The sequence below is a fragment of the Neolamprologus brichardi genome, chromosome 17 (assembly GCF_056152115.1).
Source record: "Neolamprologus brichardi isolate AB-2024 chromosome 17, ASM5615211v1, whole genome shotgun sequence".
Lineage (NCBI taxonomy): Eukaryota > Metazoa > Chordata > Actinopteri > Cichliformes > Cichlidae > Neolamprologus > Neolamprologus brichardi.
Genome location: NC_142120.1, coordinates 34,831,089 through 34,849,914, shown reverse-complemented (window position 1 = coordinate 34,849,914; position 18,826 = coordinate 34,831,089). Strand labels below are relative to the sequence as shown.

General features: G+C 41.3%; 2 protein-coding genes across 5 annotated transcripts; one reads left to right on the top strand and one right to left on the bottom strand.

Moving 5' to 3' along the window:
• On the top strand, positions 1–8,281 carry ucmaa (upper zone of growth plate and cartilage matrix associated a). The gene is made up of 5 exons (XM_087830535.1): positions 1–1,134; positions 1,900–1,959; positions 2,051–2,143; positions 4,857–4,955; positions 7,758–8,281. Exons 1-5 carry the CDS (start codon positions 1,077–1,079, stop codon positions 7,844–7,846), a joined length of 399 nt encoding a protein of 132 aa, XP_087686661.1. The 5' UTR covers positions 1–1,076; the 3' UTR covers positions 7,847–8,281.
• Positions 8,282–8,799: 518 nt separating this feature from the next.
• mcm10 (minichromosome maintenance 10 replication initiation factor) lies at positions 8,800–18,532 on the bottom strand. Of its 4 annotated transcripts, XM_087830490.1 has the most exons (19): positions 17,600–17,619; positions 17,350–17,413; positions 15,882–15,933; positions 15,526–15,798; positions 15,222–15,437; positions 14,903–15,043; positions 14,589–14,796; positions 14,329–14,494; positions 13,772–13,939; positions 13,092–13,208; positions 12,816–13,018; positions 12,369–12,463; positions 11,978–12,091; positions 11,372–11,842; positions 10,958–11,082; positions 10,128–10,241; positions 9,881–10,026; positions 9,098–9,140; positions 8,800–9,006 (listed from the first exon to the last, which is right to left on the bottom strand). In XM_087830490.1, exons 3-19 carry the CDS (start codon positions 15,886–15,888, stop codon positions 8,923–8,925), a joined length of 2,691 nt encoding a protein of 896 aa, XP_087686616.1. In that variant the 5' UTR covers positions 15,889–15,933; positions 17,350–17,413; positions 17,600–17,619; the 3' UTR covers positions 8,800–8,922. The 4 variants fall into 4 exon arrangements, with proteins under 4 accessions (XP_087686616.1, XP_087686614.1, XP_087686617.1 ...); XM_087830488.1 differs by lacking the exons at positions 17,350–17,413; positions 17,600–17,619 and adding an exon at positions 18,332–18,532; XM_087830491.1 differs by lacking the exons at positions 17,350–17,413; positions 17,600–17,619 and adding an exon at positions 18,332–18,532 and having other exon boundaries at positions 14,903–15,040.
• Positions 18,533–18,826: the final 294 nt, after the last annotated feature.

The following is an 18,826-nucleotide window of genomic DNA, read 5'->3' as shown; positions in this document are numbered from 1 at the left end:
TATTATTTAACATCTTCCAGCAGTCACAAAAGTAGCTGGTTTTCTCTGGTTTTTCCTCGGGTTATGTTCCATCCCAACTCCCTCTTTGAAAACTGTGAAGTGATGAGGATTCCCTTCACACACTTTAATCAGTGGTATTTACACTGAGTCAGATGATAGTTTTTTTCCTAATGTGAAAGTAGTTGTTTGCCAAATCTACACACATTGATCACCAACACCAGAGGTTCTACTGATGTATGCAACAGTTTAGCATCTTTTTGATTTCTGCAGCTGTGGGGCGGTTTAGCCTTCCTGCTGCCATCAACCTTGTTTCTAACCACAGCAGGCAGTTAGCTGCAGAAATTAAAAGCCCAAAGTTAGCCACAAAGTTAGCAGTTACTAGCTCCTTTGTGAGATCGGAAATTAGTATGTGCTGCAAACAACACAAAGTGGGCAAAACAGAAGTAGGTTTCATAATTAAATTCAGAGAAAAAAAAGGATTTACCCACAAAATGCAAGGACTGAATATGCATTATGTGCAAAAAACTTTCAGGCACTTCAGAAACTTACACTGTTGTCCATCGGGAAGGCTTGTGATTGGTTCCAGCAGGCTGACGTGTCTTAAATAACTGTCTTCAGTGAGGGGAAAGTTGCCTCCTGCAGCAGATCTGTACTTTAATGTGCAAAAATGACAACAACACTGCCTGCCAACTACGTTAAAAAACCTGTGAAAATGGTATGAGGAGTTTAGTTCAGTTTTAAATGCAAAGGATGGTCACATCAAAAAAGGATTATGATTTTAATTTTCATTTTGTATTAAAAGTATTTTTTTAATCTTGATTTCTATTTAGCTGTCCTCTTCTTTTTAGTTCATCTCTCCTCTTTCCCTCCTTGCTTTCCCCTGGGGAACTGAAATTCCAGCATCTTCCCTCCCTCTGTAAAGCTTCACCTCCTCCTTTCTCCTCCCACTCTCTTCCTCCCTCCACACCTCTCTCTCATCTTCCACCATTCCCTGCTTCATCCTTCTATCCTCACTCACTTGAACTCTGTTAGGTGTGCTGTGAAGTCCAGTGGAGCTTCTGCCTTTTACCTTCAAGATGTCCTGGGCTCGAGTCTTTGTCCTGTCTGTTCTCACCACCCTCTTTGTCATTACCTGTGAGTACCTTGTCTTGGTAGGTGGGGAAAAGAGTGGGGGGAGTGGAAGAGTAACGTTTGGATTCAACATCTTCAGGGTAGAAAAAACAAGAGTAGCTTTGAGGGTACAAAGCACTGATGCATTGTGTTGGGTTGACTGGGGAACAATTTTAAAATATTAAAAATATATATTTTTAATGTATTTTTATTTCTATTTATTTTTTATTTTTTAATATTTTCTCAGTTGGGACAGGCAAGTATGTTTGGTTAAATGCTTAGGTTTGGCACCCAAGGTAAAAAAAAAAGAAGTTTTCTTCCGTTTGGCCCCTTTGTGATGGCTGAGGACACAGTGAGGCATGAGTTTTATGAGACCAATCACTGAAAAATGTGGTGTGGCTTAGATGCTTATAATAAGAAACTGATCTAATCGGAAGCAAGCTACACTAAACTACAGCACAGAGTAGCTACAGCACAAATTTTGATTCAAAATCTACATAGTTTGTTTTTTTACACTCAGTGCTGCACAAAACTGCCTCATGGAAACACTTATATTTTTTATATGTCAGGTCCTTCGTTATTTTTGTGCCCCCGGCTAACCACCAGTAAGCTTTTGTTCAAGGAGTACTCACAGTGGAGGGGCTGTATTTGAAGCTGTATTTAAAGATTTGCAGTTAAAGACTTAGAGAATGAAAAGCTCTTCCACATGAGGTGAATATATATATATATATATATATATATATATATATATACACATATGAGATAAAATATTTTTTCCCTCACCTTTAGTTTTCAGCCTGGTGGAAGGTGCAGCAGTACGGGATGACTCAAAAGCATCAGATGCTAAAGGTATGACTTTTTATCCTTCAAGCTACTTCCAGTAAATTATTCTTTACATTTCTGCTCATGCAGCTGTGAACTTATGACCTCTGACCTTTAGGTGCTGCACAGCAGGTTTTTATGCCTGAGTCAGACGCCTCCAACTTTTTCAAACGCCGCAATCGGCGCTCAGTGCGATACTACGAGTTCCTAGGTATGCTGCACACCATATATTTTACACATCCACTTTAAAACAAAGGCTAGCCACCAAGAGGAAATTGTTTAGGGCTGTCTGCATGTTGTTTTGTAGTCATTTTGGAGGAAGAATGGCTATTTCTGAAAAGCTGAAGAATTGACTGCCTTTGCGCTGTTTGGCTGGTGTGGTCTGGGTGTGGGGAGTGTGTTGATTTATATTCAGTGCTACATGTGGTTTAGTTCTCCTCGGCCCTGCTTGAGTCGCTGATGTGGCCACACTCAATTATGGCGTGTTCGGCCTTCCATAGATATTCTTTGTGTGACTGTTGGCTTATTCGTTTGTGGTTGGGATGGGAGATGAAACAGTTTGTTTTGGCTGCAAGCTGGGACACTTAAAGAGAGTGGTACAAACTCAGGCAGGTGTTCCATGCAGAAGCATCTTTCAAATCTGGGTCTCTCACAGAGACACACACACACACACAAACTGGAGGCTGCAGAAGGAGTCACAGGGTACTCTGGAGCAGGCTCATTCTCTAAGTTTCTTGGTACAGTAAGCCCATTCTTTCATTCTGAGAATTAGTACAATAAACATCATTCACACACCTTAAAACTAACTCAACAGAAACACACACACATTCACTTGCACAAAAGCTCTGAAACCATCAGTCCAACCCAGAAGTTTTTCTTTGTTGATTTATGTTTTATACTGGAAAAAACTATCAGAGAAGTATGCATGTCCCTGGGCAGACCTCCAGAGACAGGCTGTTTTTCATGACACTTTTCCCCACCCATCGTAGCAGTAACAGACAAACAACCTTTTCTTGGGAAAAAGGTTTATATTGTTACTTGCCAGGTTAGTCAATTTGAACCCTATTCAGCTATGTGTGTGTGTAAAGGACTTTTCTTTGGAGAGAAAAGTAAAGGTGGATGCACAACAACCAATTACAGAGGAAAGATTTTATCGAAAGGAAGAAGTCTCTGTGCTCAAAATTACTTAAAAGGCAAAAATTTATTGTTTTATGTATAATATTTCCAACAGATGTTGGATGACTGCTTAACCTACTATGACCAGAGCAGCTGTCTGTAGCATTCTACTATTCTTTTCCCTTTCCCCATTTTTGTTTTTCCATTTTTAAATCTGTTAGCGAATACAAGAGGACATTAGACTTTGTTGTCTTAGCGGTATGTTTTTCATGCTGGAATATCCAGCCATGACCCATCTTCATTTTTCTGGCTGAGGGAAGAAGACTCTTATCCAAGATTTTACTGTACATGGCCCCATCCATTGGCACCTCAATGCAGTGTCATGTAGTCTTAGCAGAAAACCCCCAAAACATAATAATCCACCTCCGTGCTTGACTTTAGGTCATACTCAGCATTTTCCCTCTCACAGATATGGCAGGTGGAGCTAATGCCAAAGAGCTCGATTTTGGTTTCATCTGACCACAGCACTTTTCCCAAAACTTTCTCTGAAACATTTCGATGTTCACTGGCAAACTTAAGAAAGGCCTTTATCTGTACCTTCTTGAGCTGGGCGCACTGCAAGATTTCAGTCCATTATGGTGTAGTGTGGCAGGGCAGCACGGTGGCACGGTGGTTAGCACTGTTGCCGCACAGCAAGAAGGTCCTGAGTTCAATTCCACCATCAGGCCGGGGTCTTTCTGTGTGGAGTTTGCATGTTCTCCCCGTGTTTGCGTGGGTTCTCTCCGGGTTCCGGCTTCCTCCCACCGTCCAAAGACATGCAGCTTGTGGGGATAGGTTAATTGGATAATCCAAATTGCCACTAGGTGTGAATGTGCGAGTGAATGAGAGTGCGAATGGTTGTCTGTCCCTGTGTGTTGGCCCTGCGACAGACTGGCGACCTGTCCAGGGTGTACCCCGCCTCTCGCCCTATGACAGCTGGGATAGGCTCCAGCGCCCCCTGCGACCCTGAAAAAGGATAAGCGAATGGATGGATGGATGGTGTAGTGTGTTACCAATGGTGTTTTTTGTGACTGGTCCCAACTGCCTTCAGATCTTTTGGAAGCTCCCCCATATAGTTTTACGCTGATCCACAAAGGATTTTGCATGGAGCTCCAGACCAAGAGTGACTGATGGCCATTTATATTTCGTCCATCTCCAAATAATCACACAAACAGTTGTCACCTTTTCATCAAGCTTTTTGCTGATGGTCTTGTAGCCCATTGCAGCCTTTTGCAGGTCCATGTCCCTTAACAGCTTTTTGGTCTTGCACATGTTGGTGGAGAAGGAATTGATTGTGTGGACAGGTGTAATTAATTGACTGATTGTGGTCTATTTGGCAAATGGGCAAGCAGCAGCCTATCGGTGTCTCTCCATTAAAATGGAACTACTAAAAAAGTCTCTTCATTTCTTCTTAAGTGAGAAAACTTCAAATACAAATTCAGCAAGGCATCAAATATAATTATTTCCCACACTGCAGCTACGGTTGACCTACAGGCACTATGTATGGATTACAAGTCTTATCGAATCCATAAAGAGCCTACCCCGTACCTGTACCTGGGATAATGTTCACACAATATTTTAGATGTTTATCCCAATTAGAAGGTAAATAATGGAATAAAATGATTAATCAAAAATGAATAAAAAAGAAAGGTTACAGTAGAATCAGACCATGGAAGTAAAAACTACTAAAACAGTTTTGAACATGTGAAAAAATACAACCTTCTATTTTGACTATTTTGTGAGCAAATAACTCTTCCCATCACCAACAGCTGAGCAGAGGGTGAAAAGGGCAGCCGATGAGCGCAGGAGGGAGTACAATGAGGAACAAAGGAACGAATATGAGAACTATGTTGAGGAGGACCGAGACGGTAAGACCTGAATTCACCTGGTTTCTTTAAAGCAGGTTCCTGTGCTCTCCGATTTAACACCATGAAACAAAAATTAAGTTACAGCATCTGGCGATTCTATGACTCCTACTATTAGATATGTTCCCTCAAGTCTACATTTTGCTGAGATTGCACAACAGCACATCAAATTAGGAAATACACAGCAGGGGAAAACATTTTCCTATTATCCTGTTTATAGCGCTAATGAAAACAGGAAAGGAATTTTCAATTAAATACCAAATGCTTACTTAAAGTCATTGTTTCTGTGTGCTGAAGGTGAAATCATCAAAACACCTCAAGTAAAAAAAAATGCAAGAACAAATAATCATGAATTATTGTCACTGATTTAACAGAAATAGTAATGGAAACATCAATCTGCTTTGAGACCCCTAATGAAGCACTATAACAGAAAAGATAGGCGATATTGCAACAGCCAACTTGAGCTCACTCTTACAGGAAACTGACAATTACTTGAATGTCAGTCACCATGAGAGGCCTCAGTCGAGACCACACTGAGGGACAAAGATTAAGTTTGGATCTTCTGGCACCCACGAGCCGTTGAACCACAGCACAGTGCCTGAGACTCCACACCAAATCAAAGTGTCTATTTGTGGTTGATCCCAAGCTGACAATCTTCCCTGTGGTCGTCTGTCACTTGTGATATAGCTGCATTCACAGTTTCTAAACTAAGAACTGCTAACCATAAAGATGGGACTGGGTTTTATTTGTAAGAGACGGTGTTTGCGTGGTTTGGGTCAACAAGTTCTAAAGATAAACAAGGTCTCAACCGAATGCCAACACAGAATTCGTATTTTCATGTCTCGGCCCATTTTTGTCACTTTATGCTGCATTTAAAATCAAGTTGGTGAACCATAAAGAATGGAAGAAATATTGTGATACCAAACTTTGAATAATACCGGAACTACTCTGAAGTGAGCACATACATTGCTTTGCTATGGGGCCAACAAATTCTCTATACTGTGCAAAAGATGAGCTATAGTTAATTATATTATTATTATCAAGTTAGTGTGATTTACTTTTCGCAGCAAGGGTTTCATAAAATTTCACTTTTTGATAGATTCATTGTTAGCTTCTGAAAGTAGTTGAGATTATAGTTAAGAAGAATCAATTGCCTAACTCAGGAATGCAACTTAGCATAAATGTTTTTTACCCCTCACCCATATTAAGCTGATAGCGTATTGGTGTAGTCGTTGTGGGTGGGTGGTGTCTACTCCCAAATTTGTTAATGCAATAACTTGAGAGCAAGCCATCATCGGAGCTTCAAATTGATACCATAGGTGCACCTAGCATACTAAAATCTCAGCTAAGTTTAAGAGGTCAGGTTTCCTGAAAATCTTGGGAATGTGGTAACTGGGAACAAAAGCAATGTAGGAATTTTAAAATTCATACCACAGGTGCATCTACTAGGAGGCTAAGGCATAGCAGTCACCAGTATTTGTCCTCATTGTAAATAGGGTCTGTAAAAACTCAGCTTTGCTAACACTAGCCTAGCTAGCTAAGACTTTAAGGTTCTGCTAATAATAAAAAGCATCATACTTTAGAGTAACGTTTCAGGCTATGTATGGAATATTTCAGTTCTTTTTGTATATGCTAATAGACAGTGGATAGATTGAAACAACCTCCTCTTTATATGACCCACTACAGTCACCTCCACCTGATAGCATCTACTCATCTGTTTTGTTTGATGAACTGCTTCCCGCCAGTACAAAAATAAAATGAGGTGTAAGAGGGAGGATTAAAGTACAGCATTAAAATTGTATGTTGGAAAAGGTTTGTACAGTACTCTGATAAGTCTTGAGCCACCTCACAAAATAGGAAACAGGTGTAACAAATTATTGAACATGTAAAAGGAAATGCGCTTTATAGAAGGTAAAAACAGTTTGTCTAACAATTCTAACAGGCTTAAAAATCAATATTTAATGTGACCACCTTTATTCTTTAGTTTAGCCTGAACTCTCTTTGCCAGCTTTCCTGTAACGTCTTATAGTAGTCTTCGGAAATAGTTCTCCAGGCATCTTAAAAGATCTTCCAAAGCTCTGTTTTTTGGATGTTGGCTGCCTCTTGTTCCATTTGCTGTCAAGATTATCCCACACTGCTTCATTATTGTCAAAGTATGAGCTCTGGGAAGGCCAGTTATGATTGATTGTGTTCCCCCATGTAAAATGCAGCCACAAACCATGACTCTGCCACCATCGTCTTTTACAAATGACTGTTACATATCTCTGACAACAATCCAATTTGGTTTCATTTATATAGCATTAATCACAGCAACAATCACCTCAAGGTGCTTTATATTATAAGTTAAAGACCCTACAACGATAGAGAAATGCCAACAATCAAACAACCCCGTACGAGTAAGCACTTGGTGACAGTGGGAAGGAAAATCTCCCTTTTAACAGGAAGAACCTTCTGTCAGAGTTGGGACTCAGAGAGGAGATCCAGATCCACAGTTTGCAGTCTAAATTCTACAGACCTGTTGCATCTGATTTTCTTGCTCCAGTTGTTGTGTATTCCTTTCATCAGTCTTTTCCTTCCACAACACCCATGCCAGGCTACAATGTTCCCTATTGTTTTATGGAGTCAATCGCTAGTTTCAAACTTAGCATCATTTTTGATTTTGTAAACTACAGTAGAGCAGGAATACAATGTGATTATGAACACTGTGCTGTCACAGTGGCTTTCAACATATTTTACATATAGTTTGTGATATGCTTGCTTATTGCACTGCCTTAATTATGATTTTCTTTCTTTTTCCATCTACAGAGGTTAATGAGAGGTCAAGAGAGACAAATGAGCAGTTGCGTGAGTTTCATTACGATGGTCTCTATCCTCGCTACTACTGGTTCCACTAAGCATCCTCAATCACAGAGAGCTGGGCAACAGCAGCTCTCACTGCCACAACCTTTACCCCGTACTGAAGGTGACAGCCCGACTCTGTCTGAGCGCAAGTCGTTTCTGTATTTGTCCCACTTTAATCTACACCTTTTTCTCAGCCTTATTTCTGTATACAACTTAAAGAGTGCAATATATGTCTTCATTGTTAAACTGTAAAGATCAACTTTTGTATTGTTGGGCAGAAATTTTGCATGCTTTTTTGGGTTTTTTTATATGTACATTGAAGCTATATAATGTCGTTTCAGCCTGACGTGCTGTATTAGCGGCAAGGAACCAACCTTTTATACACAAACGGTTTTGCCAGATAAGAGTTGTAGCTTAATTTTTCCAACAAACTGTCCTTCATATCCAAGTCACAATGACAAATAAAGATAAATTTCCAATGATGTGCTTTTCCTCACACTTCCACTGTCTGGTATTTTGAGTTTTACTTGAAGGGAGGAAGGCGGTTTGGAATAAAAGATGAGGTGAGCTGCAGAAATCATCAGCCTGAAATGGATCCCACATTCCAGAGTGGAAATATTAGACACAAAGGGCTCAGTGAAGAGAAAGAAAGGGGGGGGGCAAGCAGCGACGGGATAGCGAGCAAAAATAAAAGCCTCACAATGATGTGGCATGGCACTCTGCACTTGGTAATCACACAGCTTCAACCCCAGAAAAGCTTATTTTATCTCTATACTGTGATTCCACCTCAGACCTTTAAAGCCATGTGGATTGGCTCAAAGAATTGAGTAAGTGCCACCTGGCTCCGCCTGGCACCAACATATGGAGTGTGTTAAGAGGGCGTTTCTGTGCCAATATAGGTGAGCACATAAATCCCCCCAAAATCCTTCTCCTGTAGGGAAAAACAGTCTGTACATATAAAATCTTTAATCAGCTTTAATCAGCCAATTTGCAGCACATCTGGTATCACCACAGACACTCAAGAGCTACATAATGTCAAAATTTAAAAACAGAAACGATACTAATGAAAGCCTGGTAAAACCTTAAATTACATACATAAAAGTCTATAGGTTGCTCCCTCAATAATAAATCACTTCATGCTGTTGAGGAATTTGGCATGCTCCTCTCCTCGAGGCAGGAGGAGCTCTCCACCAAGCTTAGGGCCAGTTTTCTCCTGCAATGAAACGTCAAGTGTGTGATCAGTCTACTTTGTTTCAATCAAATGTTGCTTTAAACTTTTAAATTGGTAATCTGTAACAGCTTACCTTCAACATCCCATCTCGTTCCCATTTAAACAGACCGCAGTTGCTGAAAAGGCAAAATGACTAATGAGTTGGCGACAGTCCCACTACAGTGTACACATCATTTCAGTGTTTCTGCCAGGCCTTGTCGGAAAGCCACTGTCTTACTAGGGGTGGGGAAAAAATCGATACTGTGTAGTATCGTGATATTTTGTTTGCTAATAATGTATCAATACAGGGACAGCAGAAATCGATATTTTGTTACAAAAAAAGTTTTTGTGGACTGGAACATGCTCTGACTTCAGAGCATGTTCCAGTCCACAATGTTGATCCTTTTTCTGAGCAAGAATCCTGACATTCCTTCACTGTCCAAATGTGTTTAACTTTTTTTTGGCAGCAATAAACATGACAGTTTACTTATTTTAATTTAAGACATGTTTTATTTTAATTAAGTTTAAAACTTTTTTATTTAATGTAAAATTATATTTTGTTTTAATTTACTTTCAAATTCTTCAGTTGCTGAAGGGGCTGCATAGTTTTCATAAACTGCATAGTTCAGAATAGCTATAATTGTACCAGATGGTTGCGTTCAGTTAAGTTGGACTAGACTGTAATACAAACCGTTCAGTTTGTCAACAATAAAACTGAAATGAGAGAAAGACTGAGTGTGAGACTTTGATATTAGATAAAATGAATATTGATAAAGTTTACCTTTATGTACAGAATCTGAATATCGCAAAATATTTTAAAAAATTGTGATAATATCGTATCGTGGGATGTATGGTGATTCACACCTCTATGTCATACCTGCAGTGTTTGTGTGGCAGTCTGTCCAGAGCAATGGCTCTCTGTCCACAAGGACATTTAAAGAAGCGTTTCATTGCCTCGTGCCACCGCAGATCATGGTTCTCCTCTACACAACGATCCGCCGGCTTGAAGTAGGTGTAACTACACTGGAACCAGCAGAAGAGTAACAACGGTTTACTTCAGTGACTTCTGATAGACAACCACAGCACACCTGGGTCAGCGGTCAATTCAACTTCTGGCTCAGTACCTTTTTACAGGTGACAGCCCGACACTTCATCTCTCTGATGTTCCTCATCTTCTCCTCCATCTGCTCCTTCTTCACCAGAACATTGAAGTAGCGCTCTTGTAGCTGGTACTCCGCCTGAAAGAGAAAGAGAGAGCTATTCATTAAGAAATATACAGTGGGGTGAAAAAAGGTTATTGGATACCATGCTGAATCTGTAAGCTTGCTTATTTCCAAAGAAATTAACCTTCTAATTTTTAACTGGCCGCATGCTACCTTACTAGGGTAAGGTACCTACCTTACCTACCTTACATGCTAGGGTCTACCTTACAATATAAAGTGTCTTGAGGTGATTGTTGCTGTGATTTGGGACTGTATAAACAAAAGTGAATCGAATTATATTTGTTTAATTTTAATGAAGAGAGACACTATCAACCAACCATATCACATACATATTTATACCTTAGTCATTAAGAGAAATATGAATTTAATCCCCAAGCAAAACATGACTCTTACACCAGTAAGACATTTGTCGTACTTGGTCACCAGGTTTGCACACATCTCAGGAGGGATTTTAGCCCACTCCTCTTTACAGAAACTCTCAAAGCTTCAGCTCCCTCCACAGGTTTTCTACAGGACTGCAGCCTGGAGACTGGCTGAGGCCACTCCATGACCTTATAACTATAACTAACATGTTTTTTTCTGGCATTTTGGTTCTGATTCTTCCCATTAAAATGAAACTACCATAAAAATTAGAGCAAGTTCAATTCTTTGTAAGTCAGCAAACTTAGAAATTTGCACTAAATTTGGTTTTTTATATGCATCTATGCATCATCAAATGTCACTGGTCATACCGCTTGAAGTATAATCCCGTGGCGAGATTTTGCTTTCAGGATCTTCTGAAACTCCTCTGACTGGACATAGTCGAGTTGTTCTCGCTTCTTTTTCTGCACCGGCTCCTCCTCCTCATTAGCTGAGGCTTCAGACAAAGGAAAGAACCATAAAACAGGCAACGGTAAGTTTACTTCAGCATAAAAAGATAAAGACCTGTGTTCCCAAGAATCTGTGGCAGCACAACAAACAACAAAAAGATAACATTATGCAGTCAAGGTACAGAGGCAACAATATCCTGCATCCTGTGAGGTACTGTACTGCTAAAATAACAATTTATTGTTATCTTTAATTTAAAACTTTACAAGAAAGTAAAAAAAAAAAAAAGAGGATAGCTATCTAGATGTATGAACATTGGAAAAAACTGAAATGCGTACCACTGGGTGAGGTGCGATTCCGCTCTACTCGGGCATTGATCTCACTGCTGTCACTCCTCTTCCTCTTCACAGCGTTGGGGTCTTCCTTCACCAGCCCCGTGTCTTTAGCCCTTAGCTTCTTCAGAGCAGCCAGCTTGGCAGCTGATAGGTTGAGGGTGCTGGGAGAAGGAGCTGGAGGGGGGCTGGTATCAAAGAAGAGGATATCATCTCCCTTGGAGAAGCCTCGGCCCAGGGTCGGAGTGTGGGGTGCCGCCGGGCTTTGGGAGGCCGTGGGGACTTCAGAAGCAGCTTTTGGTGACATTAAACAATCTTGGCCTGTCGCACCGCCCGAGTTCTGCAGCGACCTTCTCTGAACTTCTTCCACCCTTTTCCGCCGGCTCTCCAGGAGCTCCCGCTGCATCCGTTTCTGCTGCTTCAGCAGGTCTGAGGCCGAGATGGACTGAAGAGGAGCTCCTGATGTTTCTTTGGAAACTGAGGATGCCAAATAAGATTTTTTTTTGTTGGTGTGTGTGTGTGTGTGTGTGTGTGTTCACAACACTGTAATGAAACGCGTCTTTAATATAACCTAGCTTGCCAAAAAGTGCTAAAGATTAGCAGGTTGTGTACCTGACTGGCTGCCCAGCGTGAGATGCTTCTTCAGCTGCAAAGCTCCAGGTGTTGGCACTGACATCAGGCTCTTAAATTCATCTGAGCAACCTGCAACTTCACCAGACTGCATGGCTACAAACACACACAAGCAAAAACAGTTGAAATAGAGAACTCCCTTCTGCCTTTGTTCATCGATCTCTCCTAAAATTACCGACAGGATTGAGAACTACATCAGTATTTAAATCAAAGGAGAAAAGAATTTTTAGATCTGAAAGTCAGGGTAAGGAAAAAAGGGTTTGAAGCAAAAAATACTCCTATGCAATTCTATATATCTGTCACCTACGACATCAGGCTTGTAAACATCAACTTCCACGAGGAATGATTCAAATCTGTGAGTGTGAGTCCTTACCGAGCCTCTTGGCTTGACTGACGAGCTGAGCCGAGCCTCTCACAAACAGCTTGTCCAGAGTTTTCTGGGTGGGTTTGTTTGGTTTGGACGCAGTCCTGCAACACACAGGCTTGTTACTGAAAATGCAGCAGCTTGGATGCTTTCAGTCCCACACTGTGTTCCTGGTTTTGTAAGGGTGGCAGTTAACTTGAGCAAACTGACTTCAGCACACACTATTGATTTGAAAATCCAGTTAAAGCCAGAATCTGTGTTGGACAGGGTTACGGCCACAGCCTGCATGACTAACTGCTGCAGAGGATACTAACAGAACCAGCTGAGTCAAGTTTTTATTGATTTTACTGCATTGTTCTTCATTTGATATATTGTAGATGTAAAGGGAAAGTAGAAAGAGCTTCCTCTTACAGTCTGACTGACCTGAACTTTAGCATTAGGAAAAAACACACTCACAGTGAGGCGGCACAGGCAGCAGAGGACACGCCGCCGTAGTAGAAACCGTCCTGACAAATCCGCTCTCTCAGGCCACCCGCCTTCCCCTTCCCCATGACTTTACTGGGCGCTCTTCCGGAAAACGACGACTGCAGCTCGGCCCTTTTTGAGCTCATCTTCTTATACTGGGCCTTGACATGATACTGGCAGTATGGGCACTCATACTGTGGAGGAGATGGAAGTTTAAGGCAACAGGATAATCATTCAGGTACAGAAAACACGATAGAACAGACTAACCATGTTAACTATCTGCGAGCATGGCTCTCCGTTCCTCTTCACACCCTTGCAGATACCGTAGTCCTGAGCTTCACCCATCAGCAGCACCTTCTGTGGGTGATCCACCGTCAGGCTCACCTGCACACATTCAACACAAGGTTTTATATTCTGGGAAGGAAATCAGCTTACAGTACAAAAAACTACAGACACTACAGACGTACATGATGGGTGTTAGCTACTGGAGGTGGGACTCACCAGACAGCCCATGATACGATACCATCATATCTATCACGATACTTTAATAATGCAATGTGCAGACTATTGTGCATTATTGCCTTTTGTCACCTTTTTTCAATTGCAAATTGTATCCTCAAAGTTAGACTTTGCCCGTATCTGTTTTATCCAATGAGATAAAGTTTAGACATATGAGTTACATTTTGCAGTAAAATGTAACATTGTCAAACCTTTATATCACAGTGCCATTAATAGACGGACTGAGGATCTGTTTATCATTAGGTGTAAATGTTAATTTAAAGGTAAGAAAAAGGTTTGAGCCTCAGACCCTCAAGAAACATTTAAGTGGAGGCCTCAAGTGTGTCCAATATTCAACATATCAGACTGTCTTTCCTACTGGGAGCTGATTTTAAAGTACAAAATCACTGAGAATGAGAAAAGAATTTTTCCTCAGACTTTCTGCTCACCCCGTCATATCCTTCTTTCTGCTTCATGGAGTTTGGGTTCAGGAGTCCGACTACCGTGCCCGTCTCAGTCTTCCAGTGCTCTTTGTGAACTTCACCAAACAGAAACAGAGACACAAACACTTCCAGGTTATGGAGGTCATTGAGTTTCCAGATGCTAAAGGTTTTGCCCTGCAGAGAAGAAAGTGCTCAATCAGGAATATTACAGGATAAATGTATTCATCATCTGCATAGAAATATCTTCTTAGTGCTACCACGAAGGTTTTTGACTTCCACAGGGAAAATAATAAATAAATAAAACAAATCCTAGCATCATATGCAAGCAATACTGAAATAGTTTGGTTTAATTAACTCCAACTTAAATATATTAAACACCAAAAATTCTTTGCCTCCTGTATATGCAGAACAATCCTACTTCTGTTCAAAGTCATCCCTAAAGGCTGGATTAAACTCATCCTTAACTACTCTTTTACAAGGAATTTTTATTCACTTCTTTTGTATATTTTTCTATGAAACTGTAACTGATGCTGCACAAACAAAGTCCACAAGGTCTGACTTACACTGCTGTTGCTTTGAGGCGTGGCTTTATTGACCAGCACAGCAAACGTCACCCAGTCGCTGTCTTCCAGCTTCTCCCGAGCCATACGCTCCGGTAACTGTGACAGTCGAATCAGACGGCGGTCAGCCATCTTACGGTCCATCTCGCTAGAAGAAACACGTGGCTTTCTGAGGAGACAAACAGAACCGAGCCAAAGACTTAAAAACACAGGAATGGGAAAAAACAAAACAAGAAAACCTGTCATCACTTCAGTGCTCTGACCTGAGCCGCAGTCCTGAATATTTCTCAAGAGCCACGTCTTTGGGAAGAGATGGATAAGAAGGAGCTTTAGGCTGCACTGCTGACGCAGCTGCTGCAGGTCTGCTATGGGACGCTGCAGGTGAGCGCAGAGCATCAGGGGCTGTGCTGGTGCTCTCTATGGGCTTGAAGGAGCTGCCGATCTTTATCTCTACCAGTGGTCCTCTGCTTTCTGAGGGGAGCACAGCCAAGAGAAACTCAGACACAGAACATACGTGCATCACTCTAATGTGTGTGACGACACAATCACTTTGTTTAAGGAAAAACTGGAGTTTTACCCGGTGATGTGCTGGGTTTAGGTTGGTGAGCCACTCTCGGTTTGCTTTTAAATGAGTCAGCAAAGCTGAGCTGAGAAGAAAACTCAGAGGACTCCTGGAGCTTGAGGCTTCCTGCTCTTGCTGGAGTGGATGAAGACGCTGCTGGAAGGATGGAAAAACAAAGAAGAAGAAAGCATTCATGAAACATGAGGTGGGTTATAGCTATAACAAAACTATACACAAGACAAACTGCTTTACTACAGTCGCACAGAGAGAAGGTTAGACACAGTACAGTGTGCTTGATCTGTACAGAGGGAGTTGGCATCACTGTTTTCTTTACCTGCTGGTGTCTTCTGTGTGTTAGTGGCTGGTCTGGCCTGGCTCAGTTTGGAGGTCGGTTGCTGGGTAGGTGCAGGTTTGGGTCTCACTGGTGTGACACTTGGTGAGTTTTTTCCTGAAGTCTTGGCTGAAGAGGCTGACGGGACTGAGACTTTCTGGCTGGCCTCCAGCTGCTGCTGCAACCTCTCCATCTGCTCCTTCATCCGCTTCAACTCCTCTGAAGAAGAAAAAATGCATAACAAAATTAAGCTGACAACACAGGCTCAGCATGTAGCTCCACTAAACTCCACTGTGCATCAACAAACCTTGTAAATCCTCTTTCGACTTGTTCAGCTTCTCACGGTCACCCTCTGATTCTTTGTCCTTCTCCTCTTGTTTGATGTCATCCACATCTCCAAAGAGCTCCAACATCTCGTCCACATTGCGCTCTTCCTCCTCGACGCCCTCTTTGTACTCCTCGTCATTTTCCTCATCAAACAGCCCGTCCAGATCGTCCGCCTGCTCCTGGCTTTCTTGTTCTTCACCAATACCCTCGCTCTCAGCCAGCAGCGCAGTCAGAATATCCAGATCATCCTCACCTGAGTGAAATACACATGCACTCATTTGTGTCTTAACCCACTGATAAAGCAGTATTCTCGTGAGCTTTAAATCAGACACTTACTCTCCATTTTAAGGAATTACACTGTGTCGTTGATGTCAAATCACCCAGTCACCTACAGAAAGGCAAATATATGGAATTACTTTGGCAGAACCTCAAGAAAGAACCGCAGAAAACAAAAACAAGAAAAACCCAGATGTGGGCTGTAATTTCCACAAAGAAAAAAACATTCAAGAAAACACATTCTTTAAATGTTTGACTGAATTGTGAAACTGTTCAGACCAGATCTTTGCTTTGTTGACAGTGCTCCAAGTCTTTAACCTTCTCTCAATGAGATTCACTGCTGTAGTCACCTGAAATGGTTTTTACTTCACAGCTGTACCTTGTCAGGGTGCATTAATGGGGTTGGGACCATCAGCTGTGTTGTGCAATAGTCAGGTTGGTACAAAGCTGACAGCCCTATTTGACTGTTAGAATTCATATAATGACCTAGAACCAGTCAGATAAGTAAAGAGAAAAATAATCCATTATTACATTAAGAACTGAAGGTCAGTCAGTCCGGAAAATTGCTACAACTTTGAACGTGTCAGTTCAAAGACGTGCAGTTGGAATGAAACTGGCATACATGAGGAACCCGCCAGGAAAGGAAGACCAAATGTTGGCTCTGCTGCTGAGGATAAATTCATCCGAGTCACCAGACCGAGAAACTTTAAGTTAACAGCACCTCAGAATAGAGCCAAGATAAATGCCACACAGGGTTCCAGTAGCAGACACATCTCTACATCAACTGTTCAGAGGAGACTGCACAAATCAGGCCTTTATGGTCAAATAGCTGCTAAGAAACCACAACTAAGGAAAAGCAACAAGCAGAAGAGATTTGTTTAGACCGATGGAAATCTGTGCTTCGGTCTGATGAGTTCAAATTTGAGAACTTTCCGTTCCACCTGCCGTGTCTTTGTGTGACACAGAAAAGGTAAATGGTCTCTACATGCATGGTTCCCACCATGAAGCATGAAGGAGGAGTGTGATGGTGTGGGAACAGTTTGCTGGTGACACTGCTGGGGATTTATTCAAAACTGAAGGCACACTGAAAAAGCATGGCTACCACAGCATCCTGCAGTGACATGCCATCCCATCCAGCTTGGGTTTAGTTGGACCATCATTTATTTTTCAACAGCACAATGACCCCAAACACACCTCCAGGCTGTATAAGGGCTATTTGACCAAGAAGGAGAGTGATGGAGTTCTGTACCAGATGGCCTGGCCTCCACAGTCACCTGACCTAAACCCAGTCGATGTGGTTTGGGATGAGATGGACCACAAAGTGAAGGCAAAAGGGCCAACAAGTGCTAAGCATCTCTGGGAAGTCCTTCAAGAGTTTTCCATTTCAGGTGATCACCTGAAATCGAAAACCATTTCAAAAATGAACCTCATCGAGAGAATGCCAAGAGTGTGCAAATCAGTAGTCAAAGCAAAGGGCAGGTATTTTGAAGAATCTAAAATATAAAACATGTTTTGAGTTATTTCACACCATCCATCCATTTGCTTCCGCTTATCCTTTTCAAGATCGCAGGGGGCGCTGGGGCCTATTCCAGCTGTCATAGGGCGAGAGGCGGTATACAACCTGGACAGGTCAGTCTGTCACAATTATTTCACACATTTTTGTTTACTACATAATTCCATGTGTTCAAACATAGTTTTGATGCCTTCAGCAAGAATCTACAATGTAAATAGTCACGAAAATAAAGAAAAAAACATTAAATGAGAAGGTGTGTCCAAACCTTTGACTGCTAGTGTAGATGCATAGCTTGTCCAGCTCTTGGCAAGATAATTTTACATCCAACACAATTTCCTGCACTGATATCACCCTGTTACCTCCTTGCTGGGGACACATTAGCATAAAAAAAGAATTCCAGATTTTCCAGCAGAGGTTGGAGCAATCTCTTCACGATGCCAGTAATAATTGAAACTACAGTGATATGAAAAACAGTTTTCACAGGACTCTATGCAGTGCTGTGCAAAAACTAAGCACAAAGCACAATTTAATAGCGTGTAGAACCACTTTTAGCAGCAGTAACTTAACAGTAACTAACCCTCTACATACATTAAATCAATTAATTGTGTATTACACTTTACTGCACAGTATAGAACAGTGCAACACTGTGAGCTACTGAGCACAATTAAAATCCTGTCTGTAGCTCACCCAGTTGTTTTAAAGACGCTAACAGCTTTAACACTCATTCTGTGTGAAAACGAAAAGATGTCCAAAGTATTTAAATCTAGGTTCAGCCTGAAGTGGAGATAAGTTAAGGCTTACAATGTAAAATGAAACGACTAAGTGGTTAAGTGGTTTTACCCGGTAAAAAGCAACTAAGAGCATAAATGTTTGAAGATATGGACAGCCGCTTTCCCAAGTGAATATAAAACTATAATTCTGCATATGTATATATACACAAACAAACAGCTTCCATTCATTTGTGACCAAGTCAAAGATAATGAGACAAACAGTTTACCTTTTTGCAACTTTGCGTCTTCCTTCACTCAAGCAGCCCGAAAACCACCTTACCGGATGTTACGACCACATTCAACCTCTCGAAAATAATGCCTACTGTCCAATAAGTAAAGCCTTTCGTGACGATGTACAAGTCATGCGGTTATATTTAATAAAAACGACACAATAAACCTCACTGTAATTCACAACAAACAGGCCGGGCGAGGGAGAAAATCCAAACTGGCGCTAAACGAAGGACCCCGTTGTGTTGTCGGAGTGCTGGTAGGTGCCCAAAATCTTGCCTGATTTAAAAAAAGAAAAAAAGAAAAAGAGATAAATGGGTGGTTGCTCGGATAGCAATTTCTTTGATTAGATATTAACATGAGCTAGAAGTAAAAAAAAACAAAAAAAACCCAACATAAGCTACTACTGAAGTAGATTTTGTTGTATTATTTATACAGGGAAACCCCAGTCGCCTAAAATGTCATTTTACGGGACTTTAAAACATATGAAAGTC

What these genes read in the sequence shown, in the direction of transcription:
- ucmaa (XM_087830535.1), top strand. Translation starts at nt 1,077, where the DNA reads ATGTCCTGGGCTCGAGTCTTTGTCCTGTCTGTTCTCACCACCCTCTTT. An exon ending in CACCCTCTTTGTCATTACCT is followed by an intron (nt 1,135 to 1,899) that starts GTGAGTACCTTG and finishes CCTCACCTTTAG; the next exon opens with TTTTCAGCCTGGTGGAAGGT. An exon ending in TGTTGAGGAGGACCGAGACG is followed by an intron (nt 4,956 to 7,757) that starts GTAAGACCTGAA and finishes TTCCATCTACAG; the next exon opens with AGGTTAATGAGAGGTCAAGA.
- mcm10 (XM_087830488.1), bottom strand. An exon ending in CACACAGAAGACACCAGCAG is followed by an intron (nt 15,044 to 15,221) that starts GTAAAGAAAACA and finishes CCATCCTTCCAG; the next exon opens with CAGCGTCTTCATCCACTCCA. An exon ending in ACGGGATTATACTTCAAGCG is followed by an intron (nt 10,242 to 10,957) that starts GTATGACCAGTG and finishes TTTCTCTTTCAG; the next exon opens with GCGGAGTACCAGCTACAAGA.